Genomic DNA, 23,601 nt, shown 5'->3' with positions numbered 1-23,601 from the left:
GGATCCTCCTGGTGCTGACACACCAGAGACCCTGGAACTCAGGAGATAAGGCTGGGGAGGGAGGAGAATCAGAGAGAAAGCAGGAGCATCAGTGCAACGAAACAAGAGCTAATCTCTTTAGTAGCAGGCTGGGCTGATGGGCGGAAACTCAGAGAGCATCAAGGACTCCATATTTCAACCCTGAGCTACAGATATTCTCTTCTACAGGCTGATGTGCTTTGCTCTTTTCCATCTTCCTCTTTTGGTTTCATGCAAAGGATTGGGTGGCCTTTCTGACTCAGGGGACAAAGCTGGGATATGCATAGGTTTGAGCACAGAAATGGAGTCAGCTATTATTCTTCCCTGATCTGTGCCAGGATTTGCCGGAATTGGATTCCAAAATGACCAATGATCAACCAAAGGCCCTACGGCAGAGCATTTGAAAAACAGATTGAAGAATTTTTGAGCATACACAGAGGGCATTTTCCTTTTTAAATGCACAGAGGGAGAAGGATGATTTTTTTAAAAAATTGGTGTTTCGTGCATTTTGAAGCAGTGTATAAATCTAAGTGCTATTATCCCAAAAGTGCAGAAACTGGACTTTCTGGGTTTTCTTTGAAGACGTTTTGCTTCTCATCCAAGAAGCTTCTTCAACTCAGAAAAAGCCCCTTTGGGACAACCATGACCTGGATGACTGAGAATCTCCATAGACTCTAAGTGCTATTGCTATTGCTAAAATATTCAGAATGATTCAGAACATGACACTATCATTAGGATGACTCTTATGGAGTGTTTCCTAGAATCATGTCAGATTTTAGGCTAAATTCAAAATTTCAAACTATGAATTCAATACGATATCTTTATGCTTCACCAGAATTGAAGTGTTTCAATTGCCAGAATGCTTGGTTTCTGTGTCTAAAAAGGGAAAGGCATTGCCTCATTCTTCTTACGCATCCAGATGACTTGACTTGGCTCACCACAAGCATGGGGACAGTGTTACAAGTGATGCCCCTCCATCTGTGGAGATCAAAGCCTTTTAGAATAGCAATAGCAATAGCAGTTAGACTTATATACCGCTTCATAGGGCTTTCAGCCCTTTCTAAGCGGTTTACAGAGTCAGCATATTGCCCCCAACAACAATCCGGGTCCTCATTTTACCCACCTCGGAAGGATGGAAGGCTGAGTCAAACCTGAGCCGGTGAGATTTGAACAGCCGAACTGCAGAACTGCAGTCAGCTGAAGTAGCCTGCAGTGCTGCATTTAACCACTGCGCCACCTCGGCTCTCTCTAACACCTGATATGGTAGGAGAATTCACAGCCAATGTCTCTTGCTTGCTGATTCTTTCTGAAACATCCATAACTAGTTCCTATCCTTTAAAAGTGCAAAATCCAAGCACTCAGAGCAAGTTAATAGCAAGAGCTGTTGGAAACATATTTTCACTGATTAGGACATTTCAACAACATTTCACTGCCTTATTTCATCTGTCTTTTTATTGTTAGCCTCTTTAATTGCCGTTTGTTAATAAAAAAAACAATTTCCCATAAATATTGTTAAGTGTACATCCTGTAAATGACTTGTTTGGTTTTCGAGTCTGTTCAAAAGAGGAGGCTCCCAAAAAATCAAACCAGGGTTTCTAACATTTTAGAGGAAAGAAGCTATGGGACCCTGGCATTTAAGGTATTAAAATGTAACTTAAATTTTATACATAAAATTGGCTAAAAAGTAGGACAATTTGGTAGAAGTGCTGGAGAATAAGTGGAAATTATTAAGAAAATTAAGAAAAAGAGCAGCTCAAGATTCAGAAGAAAATTTGATCCATTCAAATTTGAACCTTGGGTAAAGGTAAAGATTCCCCTTGCACATATGTGCTAGTCATTCCTGACTCTAGGGGGCAGTGCTCATTTCTGTTTCTTTTTTAAAAAAATATTTTTTTTTAAACACAAATAATACAGACTCTACATATAACTGAATACAAAAAAAGAAAGACAAAAGAAAAAGAAAAAAACATATTACAGTGCACCTCCATCCCCTGGAGACTTTCTCCCCCTTATATTTCTTAGATATACAATATGTTCCAATTATGCCCTTATGCCCTCCGAAACAACATATATTCTTGAGTTTATTCCCTTTGCCTTCCACCAACACTGATTTTTATAAAATCTCCCCATATTTCATTACAATTATTTACTTTAATCATCCCTTTTTAAAGTTTAATGTCTATTGTTAATTTATCATTTGTTGCCATATTCCAAATTTCATTATACCACTCATTTCTTTGAATATCCCAATTTTGTTCCCAATATTTAGCCATCACTAATCTAGCTGCTATTATCAAATTTACAATCAATTCCTTTTTTGTTTCATTTATATCCCGTTTTCCCACCAGCAACAATAATGCAATCCTCAGTGACATCTCTAGATTTACATTCAACAGTGCTCTAATTTCTCTAAACATGTCCCATATTTTTTGTGCACTATCACAATCTCACCACATGATTGTATGGAACATATATTTCTTGCTCTTTCTTGCACCTCCAAAAAATACTTGTGCATTTACCATCTATTTGATTTAATTTATGTGGTGTTAGGTACCATCTCCATATCACTTTATATCCATTCCTTAACTCTAACTGATATATTCTTATATATTCTTCTATTCCAAATATTTTTCCAATAATTATCATTTATTTCTCCCAAATCTGATTCCCAAATTAATTTTAAACCTTTTGCTTGATCTTCTAATTCAGTTAATATTCTATATATTTTCCCTTTAGGGAAAGGAAGAAAGAATAGTGCTCAGCTTCGTTTCAAAGCCAAAGAGCCAGTGCTATCCGAAGACATCTCCGTGGTCATATGGCCGGCATGACTAAATGCTGAAGGCACATGGAACGCTGTTACCTTCCCACCAAAGATGGTTCCTATTTTTCTATTTGCATTTCTACCTGGTTTTGAACTGCTAGGTTGGCAGAAGCTGGTACAAGTAACAGGAGCTCACTCCATTATGCCGTGCTAGGGATTCAAACCGCTGAACTGTCGACCTTTCTGATCAACAAGCTCAGCGTCTTAGCCACTGAGCCACTGCGTCCCTTGGGAACTGATACAGAAATAACCCACTATGAGAGAATGATCTGAAAGAGTGAGAGTTGTTTCATTTGATATTAGATCTATTATATTTTAAAATCTGGTAGATCATTGTTGGCAGCATAGAATTACAATTTCATCTGCTAACCATGAACTGAAAATGGAGGAATTCTGTAACTCTATTATTCCTAGTCTGTTGTATACTGACAGATGCTATAAACCCCTGCAGGGGTAAAGGAATGGTTAAAATGATCCATCCCAATGATCCGATGGTGTCTAATGAATCCAGTTTTCTATATGCACTTGGGGAATTTTCTATCTTATCATCTAACAATATTGTTAAAGCATTGGCTGATCTGTGGAGAAGGCCTGGGCAGTTGACATTATTGGTCCTCAGTGCCTCCTTTCCTCTATTAAAGAGCTCAATTGCACATTGGTTTATCAAGGAGCTACAAGAAATGAAGCAAAACGCAAGCATAGAAAGGGAGGAGGCTCTTATGATGGGTTTGTAGGAAGCTAACACCCACCCCTCTCCTAGAAGAATGAAATATTCTAGGAAATATTATAAAGGCAGAATATTATATTTCCCTGGATGAGAAATGGAGAAACATGTTTTTTTAGGCAGGAAACAGGCTCACTCTTAATAGCCCCCAGCAGATCACTTAAGAGATAAAGAGATAGCTAGGTCTATTCATAGGCAAATGCCCTCAGCCAATATCCAACAAAGGTAGGATTAGCCCCTCTACCCATATAGCAACAGAACTCACCACATGCAGAGGCAGGTTCCTACCAGTTCCAACCGGTTCGGCTGAGTAGATAGTAACTCGGATGCCCACACCCCCAAACCGGTTCTAGCGGCGGAGCCTATAGAGGCGCCATCTTGTTTTTTGCTTCTGTGTATGCGCAAAAGCAATTTTTTCACTACTATACATGCACGCATGCCCGAAGTGCGTCCCTGAGTGAACTAGCAGTAAAAGAATCCGGACCCCTGGCCACATGGCACCTGGGAAGATTACTTCACTCAGCAAGCCTCAACCAAAGTTACCTCTGTATGGCCCCATGGGAGTCTGGCAACCAATCAGAATATAAGCTCAATTTCCCAAAGCCCAGAGAGGGCATAAAACCCAGGCACTCTCAGCATCTCTTCCCTTTTTTCTTCGCCCAAGATCTTCAAGGCATGTGATCCTGTTCATCAATAAATCTTCTTTCCAAGCAACTTCCATGAGTCTAATGTCTTTTTCCCCACTTGGAACTGAACCCAGATGGACATTTTTTCCAACAGGTTGAACATGGAATGGGGCCCTCTTGGCGTCCTACACTGTCATGGTGGGTGTAGAGAAAAGGGATACTTCTCTGCCTTCACTGTGACAGCACAGAATAGGCTGCTAATACTTTTCTATAGTGTGCAGTATCTCTTCCATCAAGATGCTGGAGGAGGGAGCCGGAACAGTTGGAAGCTCACTGTGAACAATTTATATCAATCAATCAGATTCAGTTTAATCTAGACTCCAGTGTTGGGTCAGGTCACAGGAAAATAACCTTGGCAGCTGCTTGTCAGGTTCATCTTAATTCTTTTCAGCTTGTAGATCTTACAGATGGAGACGGGGTACAGGGAGAGAATGGGGGGGCCCTCAATTACTTGCTCAGGCTTTACCCACCAGAGCTAATTTCTGCTACATTCAGGAAGGTGATTGATATCTTCTTCAATGCAGGATGTGTTCCTGCATACCTAAAGTTAGCAGCTTAAAAGATATCTACTGAAAGAGCCTTCTCCTGAACCAAAATAAATTGAGATGGGTGGCCATGTAAGTAAATTAATAAATACATTTGCTACTTCCTGTTGGGACATGCTCAAAAGGTGTGCAAGGCATCTACTCAGAGGTGGGATCCTACCAGTTTGGGCCAGTTCGGCCAAGTAGGTAGTAACTTGGCCTGCCACACCCCCAAACCAGTTCTATTGGTGGTGGCGCCATCTTGATTTTCGGTTCTGCATGTGTGCAGAACAATCTTCATTGCAAAAATGTATTTTTTTTCCTTTTCTAACGTTGTGCGCATGCGCAGACCTTTTTAGGTGTAAATGTGCACACGCGTGCAGCAAAAAGTTTTTGCGCCCCGAACCGGCAGTAATGCCAGCAGCAACCCACTCCTGCATCTACTGTTTTATATTTAGGTTGTTGACCTACCTATGGTATCTCTCAGGACTCTGTCTTGTCATCCTCTTTGCTGCTTAACATCTAAATGAAACTGCTGGGTCTAGTTACTTGGGAGTTTCTGAATGGTGCGCTATCAGTATGCTGATGACAGTTGTTTCTATTACTCTCTACCTTATAACTCCAAGGAAGCAATCAGTACTCCGGAAAATTGCCTAACTTAATAATGTGCTAGGTGAGAAAGAGCAAGATGAAATTTAATTCAGGCATGATGGAGGTAAAGGAAAAACTGGATTTTGGAAGTGTGGTTAAAGCTCACAGTATCGGCTGTGAGCTTTCTCAGAAAGAACAGTGTGTTTCTTGGTCCTGAGCTAGCCACGCTGCATGCGGCTGATATGGCAAGCATCTTATTTATAGCTATTGCAAGAACTTTCCTGTTAGACTTAGCAATGGTTATCCATGTGCTGGTTACAACACATCCAGATTATCATAACATGCATTAATTAAGGTGCTTGAAATATATCTGGAAATAGTAGTGGTCGCTAAATATGATGGCCAAATATATGCTGACTGTGGAAATTGTGGTATCACAGATGGTGAATATTGACTACCAGTTGCCTTCAGGCCTCAGTTTAAGGTATTGTTGATCTTTGTCTTGATTATCTCTAGGATCATGTTTTTTGCTATAAACTTGTTAGTTACCTACCTGTCAGTGGAAGCAAATCTTCTATTGCCAGAAGCTCAAGTTTCTTTTATACAAAACATGGTTTTTCTCTTGTTGTAGCTCCCAGACTTTAAAATGCACTCCCTAAGAAATATGCTGACTCCTTTCCCAATATGGTAAAAATACATGTATCTTTCATCAAGTTTTAAAATTTATTTTTATTATTTTAAAAATAGACTTTGATTTTGGTTTTATTTTAATCCACATTACATATAATCTGCATTACATTACATTGTAATTTGCATTTTTATTATTGTAAAGGCCAGCCTGAATGTTGTATTAAATAGAAAAGGTAGAGAAGAAACAATAAGTCCTAAATGTCATATTTCATATTCAGTGCAGAGATTGCTGAAAGTCATGGGATTCTAGCAGCATTTATGTATTAAAGAGACTGGGGCAAGTGTGTGTGTGTGTGAGAGAGAGAGAGAGAGAGAGAGGGAGGGAGGGAGGGAGGGAGGGAGGGAGGGAGGAAGGGAGGGAGAGAGAGAGAGAGAAATAGATGGATAGATATGGTGGCAACAATGAGAGAATTAAAAGCTAACTGATGTGATCATTAGCTCTCTTCCCTCTAAGGAGGCAGACTATAGCTTTTACTGTTACAGTTCTAGCTCTTCTCCCACTGATTTCTGGTTGTTTCATCTATTTTCATTGCTTATGCTAGCTAGGTTATATATTCCTGCATTATTACTTCTTTCTTTGGATAGGAAAATAAAATGTGCTTAGAGTTTCGTTTAGTTTGCTGTCAACCCTCTTTTTTTTGTGCTGTATGATTATTTGGACAGTCTGAATTCTAAACCTGGCTTTGTAATTTTATAACTTTACTCAAAGAAATAGTTAAGAACACAGTTATCAAAGATACCGATTGTCCAATCCTTCACATTAAGTGAACTGTGTAAATGCACAATAAACCATTTGCCATTTTCTTTGCCATGTCATTAGAGTGTGGCTATTAAACAAAATTCTTAACTGGGTAGCAGGTTGGCAGACATAAGCTCTTATTAAGTTTAAACAGAGGAGATGAAATAGCACACTTGGGGAACTCTCTGCTTAAAGTTACCTATACTAAGCACTGCAAAATACTGGTAGTCATTAACAAATGGTAGCATCTGACTGGCCACAGACTGTGAATCTAGGAAGAGTCTGGTCTTAGTTGGAGTTCCAAACAGGAAATATGAGAGCTGTAGGTCAATTAAAAAAACAAGCACCATACGAGACAGCAACTGCAAAACTATTTAGTATTGTTATCAAAAAGCTGGTATAAATACGGCCATGAAAAATTAGGCATTGAGTTAATTTGAAATTGTTGTACCGAGAAGCATCATAGTCACTTTTTTTTTATTTGGGGCCTGAAGATCAAGGAGCTATTTAATTGACTTCTTTTCCTGGAATGCTTAGAAACATGAATCATAAACCAAAGCTGAAACTCTCGTGATCACCTTCCATGGGGTTCAAGGAACCCACAATACTGTACAGGTTCAAGGGAGCATATTCAATGGGAGATCACAGTCTTAAGGAGAAATGCTGTTTTTGCCCCTGAAAGTTGGCCTTTAAGTTGGTGGAACATAGGACAGATTAACTGAAGGTAGAGGTTAAAAAGGTCCCATACATTTCTAGTCCTGTTTAGGGCTAATTGCGTACTCAAAGCCATCCAAGGCATTGCAATCACTATTCTTCTTTCTTGTATTAATGAATTGACATTTCAGATAGGAGAACTTAATCTAAACCAGATGAGATATTTGGAGGTAATATTACAATGTGGTGTGCAGTTCTGAATATTTTGGGGGTTCCAAGAAGTCTCCTAATTGGCATAAAAGACCTTGCTGAGACCTACATACAGTATTTTTTTTAAGCAACAGGTTTATGGACCTTGAGGTTATTGTTGACTGAAGAACATTGGAAAGAATGCTGCCACCGCTATGATTTCTTAAGCCGATTGCAATTCAAAATGCATTTTCTCCTTAGAGATTTGTAATAACAATCATGCCACATAAACTATCCTATTAAAAATATCAAATGACTAACAGTGACATTTGGCTGCAACTAGGGTTACTAAAATGAGAAAAAGATTTGGTGCATGCAGCACAATCCACCAGAAAGATCTCCCACTGAAATACATTAGTTGTGTTCAAGAGTCATTATGTATTGGACTTTCAAGGCTATGGTTCTTTCTATATTAGAGCCTGTTAAAATGCCTGAGATATCATTCTTCTGCATCAACTGAATGAAGAATTAAAATGGTAAAGGGAAGAATAAGTTAGAGCAAGTGAAGCCTCAGATTGTCCCACCAATTGATTATTCCTTCCTGTGATAAATGCCCATCAACAGGGAAAACTAGCATTCATTGAAAGAAGCCTAGGAAAGTCACATTTTTATGTTGAATTAGCATGACTGTCAAGCTTCAAAAGCCGCTTTTTGCTGTTACACTATTATCACTTCTCAGCTTGCTAACAATCTATAGGAGAGTGAAGGGGAAGGTAGAACTTAGGTCCTAGAAATCAAGATGCCAGGTGAGAGAACCAAGGACATTTTGGCAGGTGGTTATCAGAGCAAAAGACTTTCTCACAACAATATCAGGAGGCTCAATTGGACCATGTGATGAAATTGGAAGGAGAGAGAATCTGAACTTTGTCTATGTGGGTTTGTGTGGGAAATGGTCAGATCTGGTTTTGCTCTCATCAGTACCAAAATGATGTATTCAATAAAGTTTTGCATTAAGAGATTGGATCATCTCGGCCACACTTAGTTTGGTTGGGTTCGTCAGTTGGAACCTTGACAATGACATCATTAATATATTTTTATTTTAAGAAATTATATCCTTAAAAGAAGATATCATAACAAAAAAGCTAATCTTTACCTAGAAGTGTTTTGTTCAACAAAACCTCTCTTTCATTTAGTATTGGCTATTATATTCAGAATTGCCTTTTCTCCACCTGGAGTACTGCTTCCTCCATCTCTTATTTCCTTACTGTTTCTTCCCTAATCGGACAATAAATTCATGAAGTGAACAAATGACATTCAATAAGGAAAAAAAGGGCTAATATGAAATAACCTATTTCACCTTGGCTGTAAAATACTCTTACAAAATGGGGATAAATTTGTCCTAGTTTTTATACCAGAACACATTTCTTTGGAATTCAGGGACTGGAACATCCTCCTTAAGTCTGAAAACGAATGTGACATGAGAACTACACTTCCCTATTTGGATAATTGGTTTGTATAACAGACCTATAAGAGATGGGGGAGGGGGAAAGAGCCTTTCCTTGATGATGTTTTTTTTAATATCTATGATATCTTCTAAATACTTGCAATGCAATCCTAGCAATATCTCAAGCCTTTCAAGTAACGCTCAATCTGTTCTGTTAAAGGGCAGCAGATGGTTAAGAGAATGACCTTTCCCCCTCCACACTTTTCAACCTACATACAAAAGGCCCAACCTTGTCTAGAAGCATCAAACATGCCCCCCCACCCCAGTAATTTTAATCAGCTACTGTGAATAAGTGCAGTGCCCGACAATTGATGAAGAGGTGGAGCTGGTGAATATTTACACTTTCTGGTAGCCTGGAGATTTGCTCACATGTAGCTTTCAAGTGATAGCAGCAGTTGGTTTGGCACACAATAGTCAGTTTGCAACTAGCTTATCCCTCTTCCACTGTGAGTATTAGAGACACAAATATTCTGAAGCTTTCCCCCAGCTATCTGGTTAAGAGAGCTGGGGGAAAGTCTATTTTGTGGCTCTTTGACGGTGCTTCTCCCAGGAAGGAATCTCTTCTCTATTTTATCACATATTTCCATGTAGTGCACATAACCAGCTTATTCTCCACTCTGATATCTCTAGTCAACTCTTGCAACACTGAGTTAATGAAAACCAATTTCATTAACTGGGTAGGATCAGATGTATACCCAAGTAACATTTTAGTTATTTTCATGATGTGTCTGCAGCAGCTGGTTTAAAAAAAAACACACACACACAAATCCAATCATCAAGATGAACCTCTGGTCACTGATTAGAGTGGGCCCACCTGGCACATACTTAGTTAATGCAAATCCAGGGAATAGCATAGAGGTTGTGTGGGTGCATTATTTTTTCATTTTGCTTTAGCAAAGAATGATGCTCAAGTTGGAAATAGATTGCTGCTCAGCATCCTGACCAACAGCGTTTGGGAAGAGGTACTTGGGATATGCATATCTATTGATTGGCCTGGAAGGCACATCCAGGCTCATAGAATTTCTCAAAATATATGCACATTAAAAAGTAAGAAAGGTAGTTTTTTATTAGGATGGGAGCAAGGCCTCATATAATGCATGCTTCTGGGTAATGTTAGTATCGTACAGTGATTTTCTTGCCCCTCCGTGGCACGATCCCTTGTAGTCAGAGAGGGGAGGGCCTAACTCATGAGTAACACAAACACATCTGACACTAAAGATGGACAAAACCAGCTGAAATGTATTCTCCCCAAAGCCTTAAGATTCAGAGTCATGGGTTACAAACAAAACAGTCACTTAGGAGTGCCAGTAATCTAAGCCAAGCATACATAAGAAAAAAAGTTTTAAACCTAAAATAGAACAGGGAGCATTATTTGAGGCTTGATATCCTACTTCATACTAGTAGACGCAATTCAATTCTGGCAGAACAATTTATCAATGGAATAGCTTGCCTCCTGGAATTATGCGTCCTCCATCACTGGAGGTTTTCAAAAATAGACTGGGATTTGATCGGGATGGTATAAGGTCTCCTGCCTTGACCTTTGAGGTTCCTTCCAGCCCTATAGGTTGAATAGACACCCCAGCCTCAGCAAAACAGTGCATGCCTTCTTGTTGAAACTCTAGCCCAGGTGAATTTGCGGCCCACCAGCCAGATGTGTCCTGTGCTAGCCCCGCCCCTGCCCATTTTAGTGAGGGGGGAATGTCCTGATATATCATGTGATGACACTGTGACGATGCAAGTTTGACACCCCTATTCTAGCCCATGCCTTTCTTCACATAATGAATCCCAGTACAGGAACAAGCTCTATTTTAAAATATTGTACAGTAGTTAGTGCATGACAAATGAGCTGGGTCTGAACCAGCTAGCACAGACAAGTGGGGGATATGTTTATACAGGGCGTGATAAGGGAATTTCCTATGTTTCCTGTGCAGGTTTGTCATTGTCATTGTGCTCTAGTATCTGCCTTCTTTTCCCACCTTCTTTTCCAATCCCCACACCTGCCTTTTAGGTAGATCAGCCTTTAAACTTAGCCAGACCTGAGTCAATTGGCACCTGGCTTACGCAGAAGGAGGCTGATGTTTTCCCTTCATTTCTCTCTCCAATAATATGTCCTCAACTACTGATGAGCCCTCGCTACATTTATATCTGTATTGCAGGTATGAAGCACAAGTTCAGTCACGGGCCAAACCTTCCTAACCCATTCAGAAATAATTGCAGAGAAAAGTTGACTGGATTTAATCCTGTACAAATATTTGTACTAAAGGGTTCTTGTCTCTGCAGTTCACATGCAATAGCAATAGCACTTAGACTTATATACCGCTTCATGGTGCTTTACAACACTCTCTAACAGGTTTACAGAGTCAACACATATTGGCCCCAACAATCTGGGTCCTCATTTCATCCACCTCAGAAGGATGAAAGAATGAGTCAGCCTTGAGCCGGTGAGACTGGAACTGCTGGCAATGCTGCATTCAATTCTGCATTCTAACGACTGTGCCACCATGGCTCTTGCAAAAATCATTTGGGGAGATTCTGGTTTTGGGCCACCAAAATGTCCATATATTGAATCTGGTAAATTGTAGTTCACCCAGGACCACTGGACTTCATTCACCCCAAAGAAGATTCGATTCTTGATAAAGGAGTGCTCTTACCATGAATTTTTAGGAAGTATAAATACCTAATTGACTCCTAATATGGACGTTCTAGAAGGGAAGCACTCTAGAGGATAGATAAGTTCACAATGTGTTATATTAATTTAATTAATTAAAGTGCTTCCTCCCTTGAAACCTTAAATGCAGAGATTAAAACATTCAATCTGGGAACATTACCAAACACTAACTTGACTCACAGAGGTTGTTGTTGTGGGGAAAATAGGTGGAGGAAGGTATGTTGGACATGTTTACTCTCTTATTTGTAAAAATATTGAAGGTGGGAGACAAATAAATAAATAAAAATAAACAGCCTAAATAAATGTAATTTTTAGATGTCCCTGAAAATAACCATCCTGGAGCTATGATCATCCTACAAGGAGCAAATCTGAAAGATGGGACATCTTTATAAAAATACCTGGCAGAAGGTGAATTCAGGCCTAAAATATTCTGATTGATTTCAGTGGAATAATGCATATGGCTTTTTTGATGGCATGACAGCAAACACATGCTGGTGCATCTAAATACCTAATGATGTTTAGAGAATGTCAGCTGTTTTGTAATAAATGGAAATTCAAATGGCAAATCGTCGCCCCTCTCTGAGATATTTTCCTACTGTAATGGAGAATTCTAGCTGCAAAGGAATGTTGATGGCATGCTGGAATTGCTCGCAATTATTCAAGGGATCCACCAGACTTATTCAGTGCTCACAGCCACTTAGAGTTGATCATCAAGTTTCTAGCCTTTGCAGGAAGGACTCTATGAATGATTTGCCAGCTGGATGCAACATCTGAACAAGGAAAATATTTATTCACATTAACATATATTAACTCCCACCCCCCAGTGGTGGGTTGCTAATCCCGTTCCAACTGGTTCGGTTGGAACGGGGGCGGCGGCGTCCTCGTGCACGCGCGCAGTTCACGCATGCGTCTTAGCGCCTGCGCGATGCTCCAGCTGCTCACGGAGAATCGCGCAGGCGCTGTATGTGCCATCCAGCTGCTCGTGGAGAATCGTGCAGGCGCTGTATGTGCCATGCGCCTGCGTGGATGCGCAGAAGCCTTCAAAGACCGGTAAGGAGCGCGGGTCGGCGGGTGGGCCCTTCGCCGTTCCCGGAAGTTACTTACTTCCGGGTTCGCCGACCAACCGGTTCGCCCCTGTCTCCCCCGGTTCGCCCCTGTCCCCCCCGGTTCGCCCCTGTCCCCCCCCAAAAAGAATATAGGTGTTGTTGAGACATATATTTCTATCAACTTTAGACCAGTTATCTCACTGGTAAGCATTGTAACTGTTGTGCAATCAGGAACCAGTATAAGTACCACTTGTAACCAGAAGTCTACAACTATTTGCTTCTGGTTTCTATTCAGAATATACCATAATATATCACAATCTGCTTAGTCAGAGCCTGTGATACAACTGCCTCTTTTCTGACTCATCAGAGGTCTAAAAATGAAGGATTTCACATCCAAGGCCTACAATGTCCAAGGATGAATCAACAAGATATATCATATACCTATGGGTAATCTTTTATAGAACAGTTAGGGGGATAAAGGGACAAAACACCACTTCTTGTCATCTAAAATCCCCGGGAGAAATAATACATCCCTACATGTCATCCATGATCTTAGTAAGATTTGCTTTCCTGTCACAAGCCTCGATTGGGCTGCCTGTTCTATTTTTCAGACAGCTCCCCAATCTGAAGATGCTGCTCAGAATTGACAAGGGATGGCACTGAAGAATCAACAGAGGACATGGACTTTGTAACAGAACTAGAAATAACCTCTATCCCAACATCTATTCATCCTAAACCATTAAAGGATTGAATAAAGTCAGCTACAATATCAAGCATTCATCTTTCAATGTTATATATCATCAATTTATTTATTTCTTAGACATACATCCTGCCTATCATTCAGGAGCTCAAGGTAGTACACACAACAGCCGCGGTGGTACAGTGGTTAGTGTGCAGTATTTCAGGCTACTTCTGCTGATCACCGGCTGCCAACAGTTTGGCAGAGCAACTCCTACCAGGCTCAAAGTTGACTCAGCCTTCCATCCTTCCGAGGTGGGTGAAATGAGGACCCAGATTGTCGGGGGCAATATGCTGACTTGTAAACTGCTTACAGAAGGCTGTAAAGCACTGTGAAGCGGTATATAAGTCTAAGTGCTATTACTATTCCCTCTTTCATTTTCTTTCCCTGGGAGTAGGTTGGGCTGAGAAATTGCCCCAAAGTCACCTGATGGTTTCCTTGGCTGAAAGTAAATTTGAATCTGGGTCTCTGTAGTCCAGTTCAACTACTATACTACAAAATTGCTATTTGTGCCCTTCAGCACTCTACATATGAAGAACAGCATTCTCAATGTAAAACAATAATTGTACATAGGTTTGACAACAGAAATGGCAACATTCAGGGGATTCGATCAATGAACTTAAAGTGGATATCCCTTTCAAAGGAATTTTGAAGGTGAATCTAATAAAAACCTGCCAAATTTATACTTACTAAAAAGTTCCGTTCCATCATTTAAATGGAATAAAAAATATTTTTAATTCCATCATATACATTAACTATCAGTGCTTGGAAATTTATTAATGTTGAACGATCACTATAATTTAAAACATATATTTACTTATATTTGAATTGTTTTCTCCATTATAGTTATTTCGCCTTACTTTTAACACTTACATGAATCTTCCCTTTACATAGAAGTTTGTTTGTATGTATATGCAAATATAAATTTTGCATTGCAGAATATTAAATAGTTTTTAAGACACCAAAAATCTCTGCTGGAAAGATTTATCTGATACTACAAGTTTGAGCTTTAGGCCATAGGCTCCCCAAGCAATTTTCTTAATCACTAGAGATATCTGCCAAAGCCAGGTGGATGCAAAAGAAACAGAATTTCTTCACATCTTACAAGTAGCTGTATTAGTTAAAAAGGAACTGGATGTGGCCCAAGAATCAGAACCAGCCTTCCAGCCTTACTTGACCCAGCTAGATAGATAGCATCAGAAGCAGAACGGAGCTTAATTGATATTACTCTTGTGAAATAGATCAATATCCATATTAGCTGCTAACCACAGTAATTCTAGCTGGCACCAGAGTGAAATTGATGCCACATGTCCAAAGCATGTCCGGAGGCTAGAACTAATGAAGGGATTAAAAAAAAATCCCTTGACTGGAATTAAACCAACCTACATTCTAATATCAATATTGCCTTTTAAAACAAAAAATTTGACTGCATCCTGTTTTGCAAGCAAAGGAATATATTTCTGTTACAGTCTAAGACTATCATGGAGTGGAGTATACAGCAAAGCTAGGATTTCTGTCCATTAAGATCCATTTCACAAACTATCCCTTCTTTTCTTTCTAAGACCTGACTAATTGTTCATTGATTTCAACCATCACGTTGATCCCTGGTGCCACTGTACCAAATTGGAACAGAAACTGTTCTGTAGACAACTGAATGGAAAATATAGCAATAATAAGATATAAAAACTGCAAGCAATCAGTTGTTCTCCAAGGAAAGGGCCGAATAACTACTAAATCCAACCAGGGGCACAGGGCGGCCCCTCCCCTCCCTGCCCCTTCCCTATTCATAGCCGGAGGTGTGGTTTCTTTGCCTAATTCTCTTTCCATGCTTTTTGCTGTCCTGAGTGTAACCTTTTCTTTCCTCATTTTCACACTGGGAAAAATGATAACGTCCTCATTCCAAGAGCTGCGTTGTTCTGAGTGAATTTAATGCAAAAGCCTGAAAATGTGATTTCTTCCCGCCTTTGTGCAAGGTTTAAGTGCGTTCGGAGGTTGAGTTTACTTGAATGCACCCTGGCAGGCTCCTGGAAAGGTCAATGTGGCTCTCCAATCACCGGCCTGCATGCCTCTCCCTCCTCCCTCTGGGGGCATGAATATAATATTGCACTACCCTGCAGTTACAATTAACCCCTGAGGAACCCTAATCGAGCGTTGAGCCTGAGTTGACCGCCCTGAACATGTCTGCCTGGCCTCTCCCTATCTTCGGAAAGAAACAGGGGTTGCCTTTCCCCAACCATCTCCCCCTATTAATCTCATGGCAGGCAGAAAAAGGAGGCAGTTAACTAGGATGCGGAGACAGCCATGAATAATGCAAGTCTCCCCAGACACAGCTGAATAACTAAGGCTGTGAGATACAGATGCAACCTCCTCTCCTCTTTCTCCTTCTAGAGAACCTTCCTGTACATGCTTTCTACCCAAGGATCTTTTTTTTTTAACATCATTAGGGATCAGTTGTAAAACATGCCACTTAGTTATTGTTAAAGTGACATTTCCTCCTGCATTCTATAAAACATCTCAACATGGCTAACAACCAACCGTGCACATTAAAAATGCAACAGCATTTAAAATGTTTACACACCATGCGGTATCACAACTCTACCTGAAGGAAGCAAATGCTGGACTCATCCTCCATCCTAGCCCAACACTTACAGAAAAGGCTGGGTCTTATAGCCTTCCAGAAGAAGGAGGACAGGAGTTCCCTACATCTTGTGACATTAATGGAGATATGGCCTTATAGGAAGAGCTTAGAACTGGAAGACTTCAGGCTATTTAGATTCCCATTCTTGGCCTTTTACACATTTTGCTTGACTGTATTTGGCTACTGGTGTAAACCCTTCTGACTTAATGTAAGAAATGATTGTAACAGCTATTTCCAATGTAGGGGAATGTTATAGAGATATACTGTATGTATTTGCATAAATGCAGAGCTCATATATTGTAAAGATAATATGAGTTTCTATCAGCATTCCCTCCCCCAACCAAACCCTGATAATTTGTTGATATTTAGAAGAAGTGGTATGTAAAGCTATTTTCTAAATAGATTTTAGAAAAAAATAGAAAAAGGCAAAAGAGCAACCAACAAATGATTATTTTGCATGTAATGTGAAATAGAAACAGATGAATAGTGAGACTGAGCAGAGAGCAGAGGTGGGTTGCTGCTGGTTTGGACTGGTTTGATCGAATCAGTAGTGGAAGTCAGGCCTGGGTCGCAGAACCGGCAGCGACCCAGGCCTGCCACGCCCCCAAACTGGTTCTCTTGCTGTCCCTGGCCTGCCGCCATTTTGGATTTCAGTGACTGTGCCTGCGCAGTTCACTGTAAATTGTTCTGCGCATGCACGTAGGACAATTTACATTGAATAGCGCACATGCGCACCTGATGCGCACAGGTTGCGAACTAGTAGTAAAATCGGCAGCAACCTGGCAGAGAGAACAAAGAAATGATTATGGCCAAGACATAAATATTGACATGACATGGTAATCAGATCCATCACATTATTTAATGAACAAGGGCTACTTTAATTAAATCTAAGCAAGAAGCCAAACCTTGCTTATGGGATAGTTGAAGCCTAGGCTGAATCTGCTAAGAAACCTAATGGTGGAAACTGTTTCCTTCTTGCAGTATAGAAGAGTGATAATTCAAGCATTTGGCTCACTGGCTGAATCCACAAGATAGCCAAAGTAATATCCAATCAGTCATTGAGGGGGGGGTCATATTATCTTGCTTTTTTGGAAGATAAGATAAATAAAATGAAAGACAATGGCTTTTGAAAAATGCATCCAATACAGAAGCTTTAGATGTATTTAGCAGATATATCCAGCATTTCATTCTTAAAAGGAAATGCACTGGAGCTATAAATGTGCCTAGAAGTTATGTTGTATATCCCAAGAATCTTTGCTCCTTAAGTCAGATCTGTGACTCCTACTGTTTATTAGGGGAAAGAAACTGTCCAAGCTGAGACATTATCTCCATTATTAATTTATGTTTTGGGACTGAGCCTTTCTCTTTAAGGAATTCAAGGGGTGGGTTTCTGCCAGTTCTAACCTCTTCTATAGAAGAGATTCCACAAATCTACAGTGCTGTTTAGAACCTGTTCCAGCTCCTTCCCCCCACCCATCTTCCCATCATCAAGATGAAGAGCGAGAGGAGGAATTCTGGGAGTTGAAGTCCACAAGTCTTAAAGCTGTCAAGTTTGAACACCCCTGGTTTTTTTTTCCTAAAGCATTAGGGGTGCAAGGCTCTTGTAACTTGACAGCTTTAAGACTTGCGTGCTTCAAATGCCAGAGTTTCTGAGCCAACATTTTGGTTGCTAAGCAAGAGCATTGTTAAGTGAGTTTCACCACATTTTACAACTTGGCCACACCCACCCAGTCACATGACTGCCAAGCCAGTCCCACTCAGTAACATGGCTGGCAAGCCACTCCCACATGGTCAGATGGCCAGAAAGCCACTCCCACAAAACAGGCCACACCTACAGAAGAGGTTCTAAAAATTTTTGAAACCCTGAATTCAATGCAATGCATTCTCCAAATCATATCCTGCACTTTAATTGTCACTTAAGCAATGTGTTTAGGGATTCACCTGAACCAAGAACCTCAGAACTGTTCAGGCAAACCCCCCAAACACACTGAATAAATGGTAATAAATGTGCAGAATATGATTTTGGGAATACATTGCATCAATTTCCTTGAAGAGAAAAAACAAGTTGTAAATGGTTTTAAATTGATAAATCCTTTCATGCCGCCCACATACTTCAAGCCTCTGTGTGTGCGCCTCTGTGTGTGTGTGTGTGTGTGTGTGTGTATGTATGAGAGAGAGAGACGGAGAGAGGGAGAGAGGGAGGGAGGGAGGGAGGGAGGGAGGGAGGGAGGGAGGGAGGGAGAGAGAGAGAGAGAGAGAGAGAGAGAGAGAGAGAGAGAGAGAGAGAGAGAGAATATAACATCTAAGAACAAATTGCAAGTTTTCAAATCTATCAAGGCTTCTTCCCATCCAGACAAAGAATATTTAAGTACTAGGCAAATTACATCAATCTGCCTGCTATCCATGTGAAAACTCTGATCATCTTCATCAGCTAGTCCAGAGGCAAAACAGGGAAACATAATCCAAAATGGCAATTTTAGTTCAAAAACACTGTATGTTAATACTTCTCCCCCCCCCCCTCAGAATAATTACTTTTGCCTTTTCCCAAGTTCCAATTATTTGGTAGGCAGAGAAAGCAGCAGTCAGACAAACTCCCAGTTTCATCACTTGTTGCTAACTTATGCTTCCTCTAACTCAAACGCCGCAGAGGATCATTATAACTTTTCAAGGCTCCATATTTGGTTAGACTATCCCTGCTATGGCATGAAAAGAAACAGAGAAACAAAGCAGGCAGCATCTCCATTCTCTGTGCAGCAGACAGGTTTAACTTATCAATTTACATCCTTTCTCCCTTCCTTTGTGTGCACTTTAATCTAATTTAGACTGTAAACTCTTCAGGGCAGGAACTTAGCTCCGTCAAATATATTATGAAATGAGTCTGCCATGAGATAACAGGAAGCAATCAAATCTCGCTTCTTTTGGTGCCCACTGAGCTATTACACCCTAAAGGAAACTAGGAAAAAATAAATAAAAGATCTGCTAATATAATTAACTATCAAAGTCTCTCTATTCGATTGCTTTCTCCTGTCTCTGGCTTCCATAGATTTAGCAAAAGCAAACAAGCTGTTTTATTTTTTTTAGAATTCAAGGAAATCCAACTTTGATGTAATATATTGAAAAAATGGAAATCATCTTTACCTGTGACAGTCACCAACATGGAGGCCATTAAGGGACGATTGTTGTCCAGTTTACGGCTGAGTCTGAATTCCCCGCTAGTCTGGTTGACAATTAACAAGTGCAGTTCATTCCCACGTTCAAAGGTGTAAAACAGTCTATCAGACACATCTGGGTCATAGGCAGGGATCTTCCCTATCACACCGGAAGGAAAAGTGTTGGATTTGTTGGAGATGTAGTTGTTAAAGAGGATCTGGAAATTTTTCAGAACGGGACTGTTGTCATTCTGGTCAATGAGTTTGATGTGGACTGTCGCTCTGCTGACAAGGGGAGCAGAAGTGGCCTGAACCACAATGACATACTCAGGCTTGGTCTCATAATCCAAATCAATGAGGGCAGTGAGCTCGCCCGAAAATATGTCCATCTGGAAGATTTCAGGGATATTGCCTTCCACAATCTGGTACATAATCTGGGCATTGGGTCCTTCGTCTGGATCCAGGGCTGTGATCTGGGCCACGACAGAACCCACAATGCTATTTTCCTTCACAAAGATTTCAAATTCCTCAGCTGGGAAGACTGGAGCATTGTCATTAATGTCTTGCACCGACACTTGAATATGGACAGGGGTTCTTTGGGGAGGCATTCCCCTGTCCACGGCATAGGCAGTAAGTTCGTAAACAGGAATGCTTTCTCGGTCCAGCCTGCGGATGGTCCGAATAATCCCTGAGGTGGGCTCGATAATGAAATCCCCATCCCCATCTTCTCCATTCTGGAAGGTGTACTGCACCCGTCCATTGGCGTGGGCATCCCTGTCAGTGGCAGAGATCTGGAGCACACTTGTGAAGGGAGGGCTGTCCTCGGAGATGACGCCTTGGTAGTGAGCACTCACAAACTGAGGGGCATTATCATTGACATCGTTCACCATGATTTCCACGTAGGTGGTGTCTGCTTTCTGGGGGATCCCATTGTCTTTTGCTGTAATGGCCAGGGTGTAGGTCACTTGGTCCTCATAATCCAGCTCTGCCTGCAGGGTGATGGCACCCGTGTTTGCATCAATCCGAAACTGGGGGATATTGTCTTCCAAGTAGTAGGTAATCCTGGCATTTTCTCCAACATCATCATCCGTGGCACTGATCACTACCACCGTGCTACCAATTGGACGGTCCTCATTAACGTTTACTGAATAATGGGCACTCTGGAACACCGGCCTGTGAGTGTTGGCGTCTGTAATGTTGATGTGAACATGGCAGTTGTCGTGCAAGGTCCGGTCAGAGGCTGTCACTGTTAGCACAAACCGCCTCTCTTGTTTGTAATCCAGGGGCAAAGAGAGAGTGATTAATCCCACTCCTCCTTGAGTACTGATAGCAAAACGGTTCCGTGTGTTCCCACCTGTTATCTGATAGCTGATGGCACTATTCACATCCCGGTCAATTGCTGTTACGCTAAGAACACTAGTCCCCACCGTAGCATCTTCATTGAGGCGAATGAGATATTCTTTCTGGGTAAATTCGGGCCGGTTATCATTTACATCCATGACAGTAATAGTGACACTAGCAGAAGCAGATAAAGAAGGAGAGCCGTGGTCCCGGGCTTCTACCCCAAAAAAGTAGTGCTGAACAGTCTCTCGATCCAAAGGGCCACTCACAGTAATCCAGCCGGTGGCACTATTCACTACAAAGGGGGTATCAGAAGCAATGCCAGTGAGCTTGTACTCAATGCGTGAGTTCTCTCCATAATCTGCATCCACGGCCTGAATGTGGATTACTGAATGGCCCAAAGGGGCATTTTCTAAGACAGATATTTGAAAAGGGGTGCTGACAAAGATAGGAGCATGATCGTTAATGTCCACTACTTGGATGCTAACCATGCCGGTGTTATTGGACAAAGGAGGACGCCCTGCATCCTGGGCACGGATCCTCAAGGCGTATTCTCGCTCAACTTCAAAATCCAAAGGAGCTACCACCTGTATTTCCCCAGTCACACTGTCAATTGAAAACTGCCCCCTGCTATTACCACTGATGATGTTATAATGGACTAAAGCATTGTTGTCTTTGTCTAAATCAGTGGCGGTGACTCTTAAAATTTCTGAATGGGGCCTTATATCTTCTCTTACCTGGACTATATACCGCTTTTCACTAAATTGTGGGACATTGTCATTTTCATCAAGAACTGTTATGTACACTCTAACTGTGGAGGAGAGAGGGCCAGGCTCCTTACCTTGATCGTTTGATTCCACCACCAAGGAATACTTTTCCATTTTCTCCCTATCTACTTGCCCACTAGTAGTGATCAGCCCTGACCGTGAATCTATCTCAAAGACTGAATGAGCAGCTTGTTCGTTGACAAATCGATATCGGATATGGGCATTGGGTGGAGAGTCCACATCGGTGGCCCTCAGCTGCAAAATGGGATAGCCTTCTTCTACGTTTTCCCGGATGGTCTCTCTGTACTCACTCTGCTCAAATACTGGATTGTGGTCATTTCTATCTGCAACTGTGACAGCAACCATGGTGGTGGCAGAGAGACGGGGAACCCCGTGATCTATAGCAGTTACTCGGAAGTAGTGCAGGTCCATGTTTTCCCTATCCAAAACTTCGGTGGTACTGATGAGGCCATTTTGGGAATCAATGCTGAACAGTTCCAGAGATCTGCTGTTCATCAGAGCATCCATGGAATAGACTAGCCGCCCAGCGTCCCCGGAATCAGAGTCTTGGGCTGCCACCGTTATCACTGGCGTGCCTGAAGGCTGGTTTTCAGCCACCTGGACTTGGTAATTATACTGAGGGAAGAGTGGGTGACGATTCGCTGCCCTCCGGACCCTCAGCAAGGGCAGAGGCGCCCCTTCTCTTCCCCTCCTTTTCTTGCCCCACGTGGAATAGTTTATTTCACTGTGCAGAGCTGGATGAGGGGCTTTTAACGGCAGGGAGGGAAAGAATCCCGGGATGGATGGACTCCTAAAATTCACCTCAAAGCAAAGAGTTTGTAAACAGCCTTTGGTCGAGTCGAACGGACGGAAAGAAAAGAGGAGATCGCGCCTTTTCCAGCTGACGCTCGGATTGGCTCCCGGAAAAGCCCAGGGAGCTGTCCGAGCTGCTGAAACCGCCGAAAGGGCTCTCGGGCAGCCTTTTCTGGTCCAGGTACAAAGGCAGCATCGCTCCGGGCTGCTACCACAGCACTCGCCGGTGCAGCAGCTGCGGGAGATTCCACGGGGCACCGGTTGCCCCAGGCAGAGCTGAAGGCAGGTCAACAGGGTGAACCACCTGCAGAAAGGCGAACGGGCTCCCGGGCGGGAAAAGGAAGCCAGTCGCATAATCGGGAACCGGGAAGGCATGGGGGGACGGCCGCCTTTGCGCCTAGCTCGCGCGGACGAGCGCTCGGAGCGCTTCAGTGAGGAGCGGTCGGTGCAGTTCTGAAAGCGGCGAGATGGCTTTGTACACAGGTGGACCCGCCGGATGCAGACTGGAGTCCTGTTGAAACGGGTCGGATCCCGGCGATTTTGGGAGGGAGCCTTCATCCCATTGGACGCGCCATTGTCCGGCTGGCTCGAGCCCCTCCTAGGGCGTTGATTGGAAGGGCTCGAGTAGACGCCCATCTCCACGGAATCCACCCCAAGCACGGCGAGCCTCGCGAGGCATCCCCAGGTAGTCCGCGCACGGCTTTCTCCGACCTTCGCCGGACTCGGGGGATCCGGAAGAAGCGCGGAAGCATTTATAATCCACAAGCAAGAGGGAGCGCTGCCCGGCTCTCCCAGGGCGCCCACCGGGCAGCGGATGGTCCTCTTTTCCCAAGGTGGGGTCAGGGATCCGCCACGAGAAAAGCTGCTGTTCTCCTTCCCTTGCCCCGCCAGGGGTTGCGAGGGGGATCCCGCGCAGCGCCGACCTTCTTCCCGGAGCCTGGCGGACGGCGAGATTTCCTTTAGTTCCCCGAAGAGAGCGCAGCCCGGCCAACCACTGCTCGGCTTCTCCGGCTTCGCCCGGTGAATGCAGCCCAAGCCCCCTCTGCCCGCTGGCTTCCCCAAGCTGAAGCGAAACAAAGGGAGGAGCAGCAGCAGCCGCAGCAGCTCCAGGCGGCGATCCTGGCGAGGACGGCGCTGGTTTGGTCCCGGAGGTGGAGGCGGCGGTTCAGCCATGGTCCCTCGGCCCTTTCCCCGCCCCCCTGCCCGGCTGCCCTGGCCTGGCGCTGCTCCCCCGGCCCCGCCTCGCCTCGGGCTCTGCCGCCTTGCCAGCTTCGGCCGCCGCCGCCACCATCTATCTGGA

At 42.6% G+C, this 23,601-nt stretch overlaps 1 protein-coding gene across 1 annotated transcript in view; it reads right to left on the bottom strand.

Moving 5' to 3' along the window:
• The window catches only part of CELSR3 (cadherin EGF LAG seven-pass G-type receptor 3), a 155,008-nt gene extending 132,071 nt beyond the window's left edge, over window positions 1-22,937 (bottom strand). Inside the window, exon 1 of the mRNA XM_032239098.1 lies at window positions 19,370-22,937. Coding sequence (XP_032094989.1) covers window positions 19,370-22,937 — 3,568 coding nt within the window. The remainder of the gene's footprint in view (window positions 1-19,369) is intronic.
• Window positions 22,938-23,601: the final 664 nt, after the last annotated feature.

Source organism: Thamnophis elegans, chromosome 2 (assembly GCF_009769535.1).
Source record: "Thamnophis elegans isolate rThaEle1 chromosome 2, rThaEle1.pri, whole genome shotgun sequence".
Classification (NCBI taxonomy): domain Eukaryota; kingdom Metazoa; phylum Chordata; class Lepidosauria; order Squamata; family Colubridae; genus Thamnophis; species Thamnophis elegans.
This window is presented reverse-complemented; position numbering and strand designations above follow the sequence as displayed.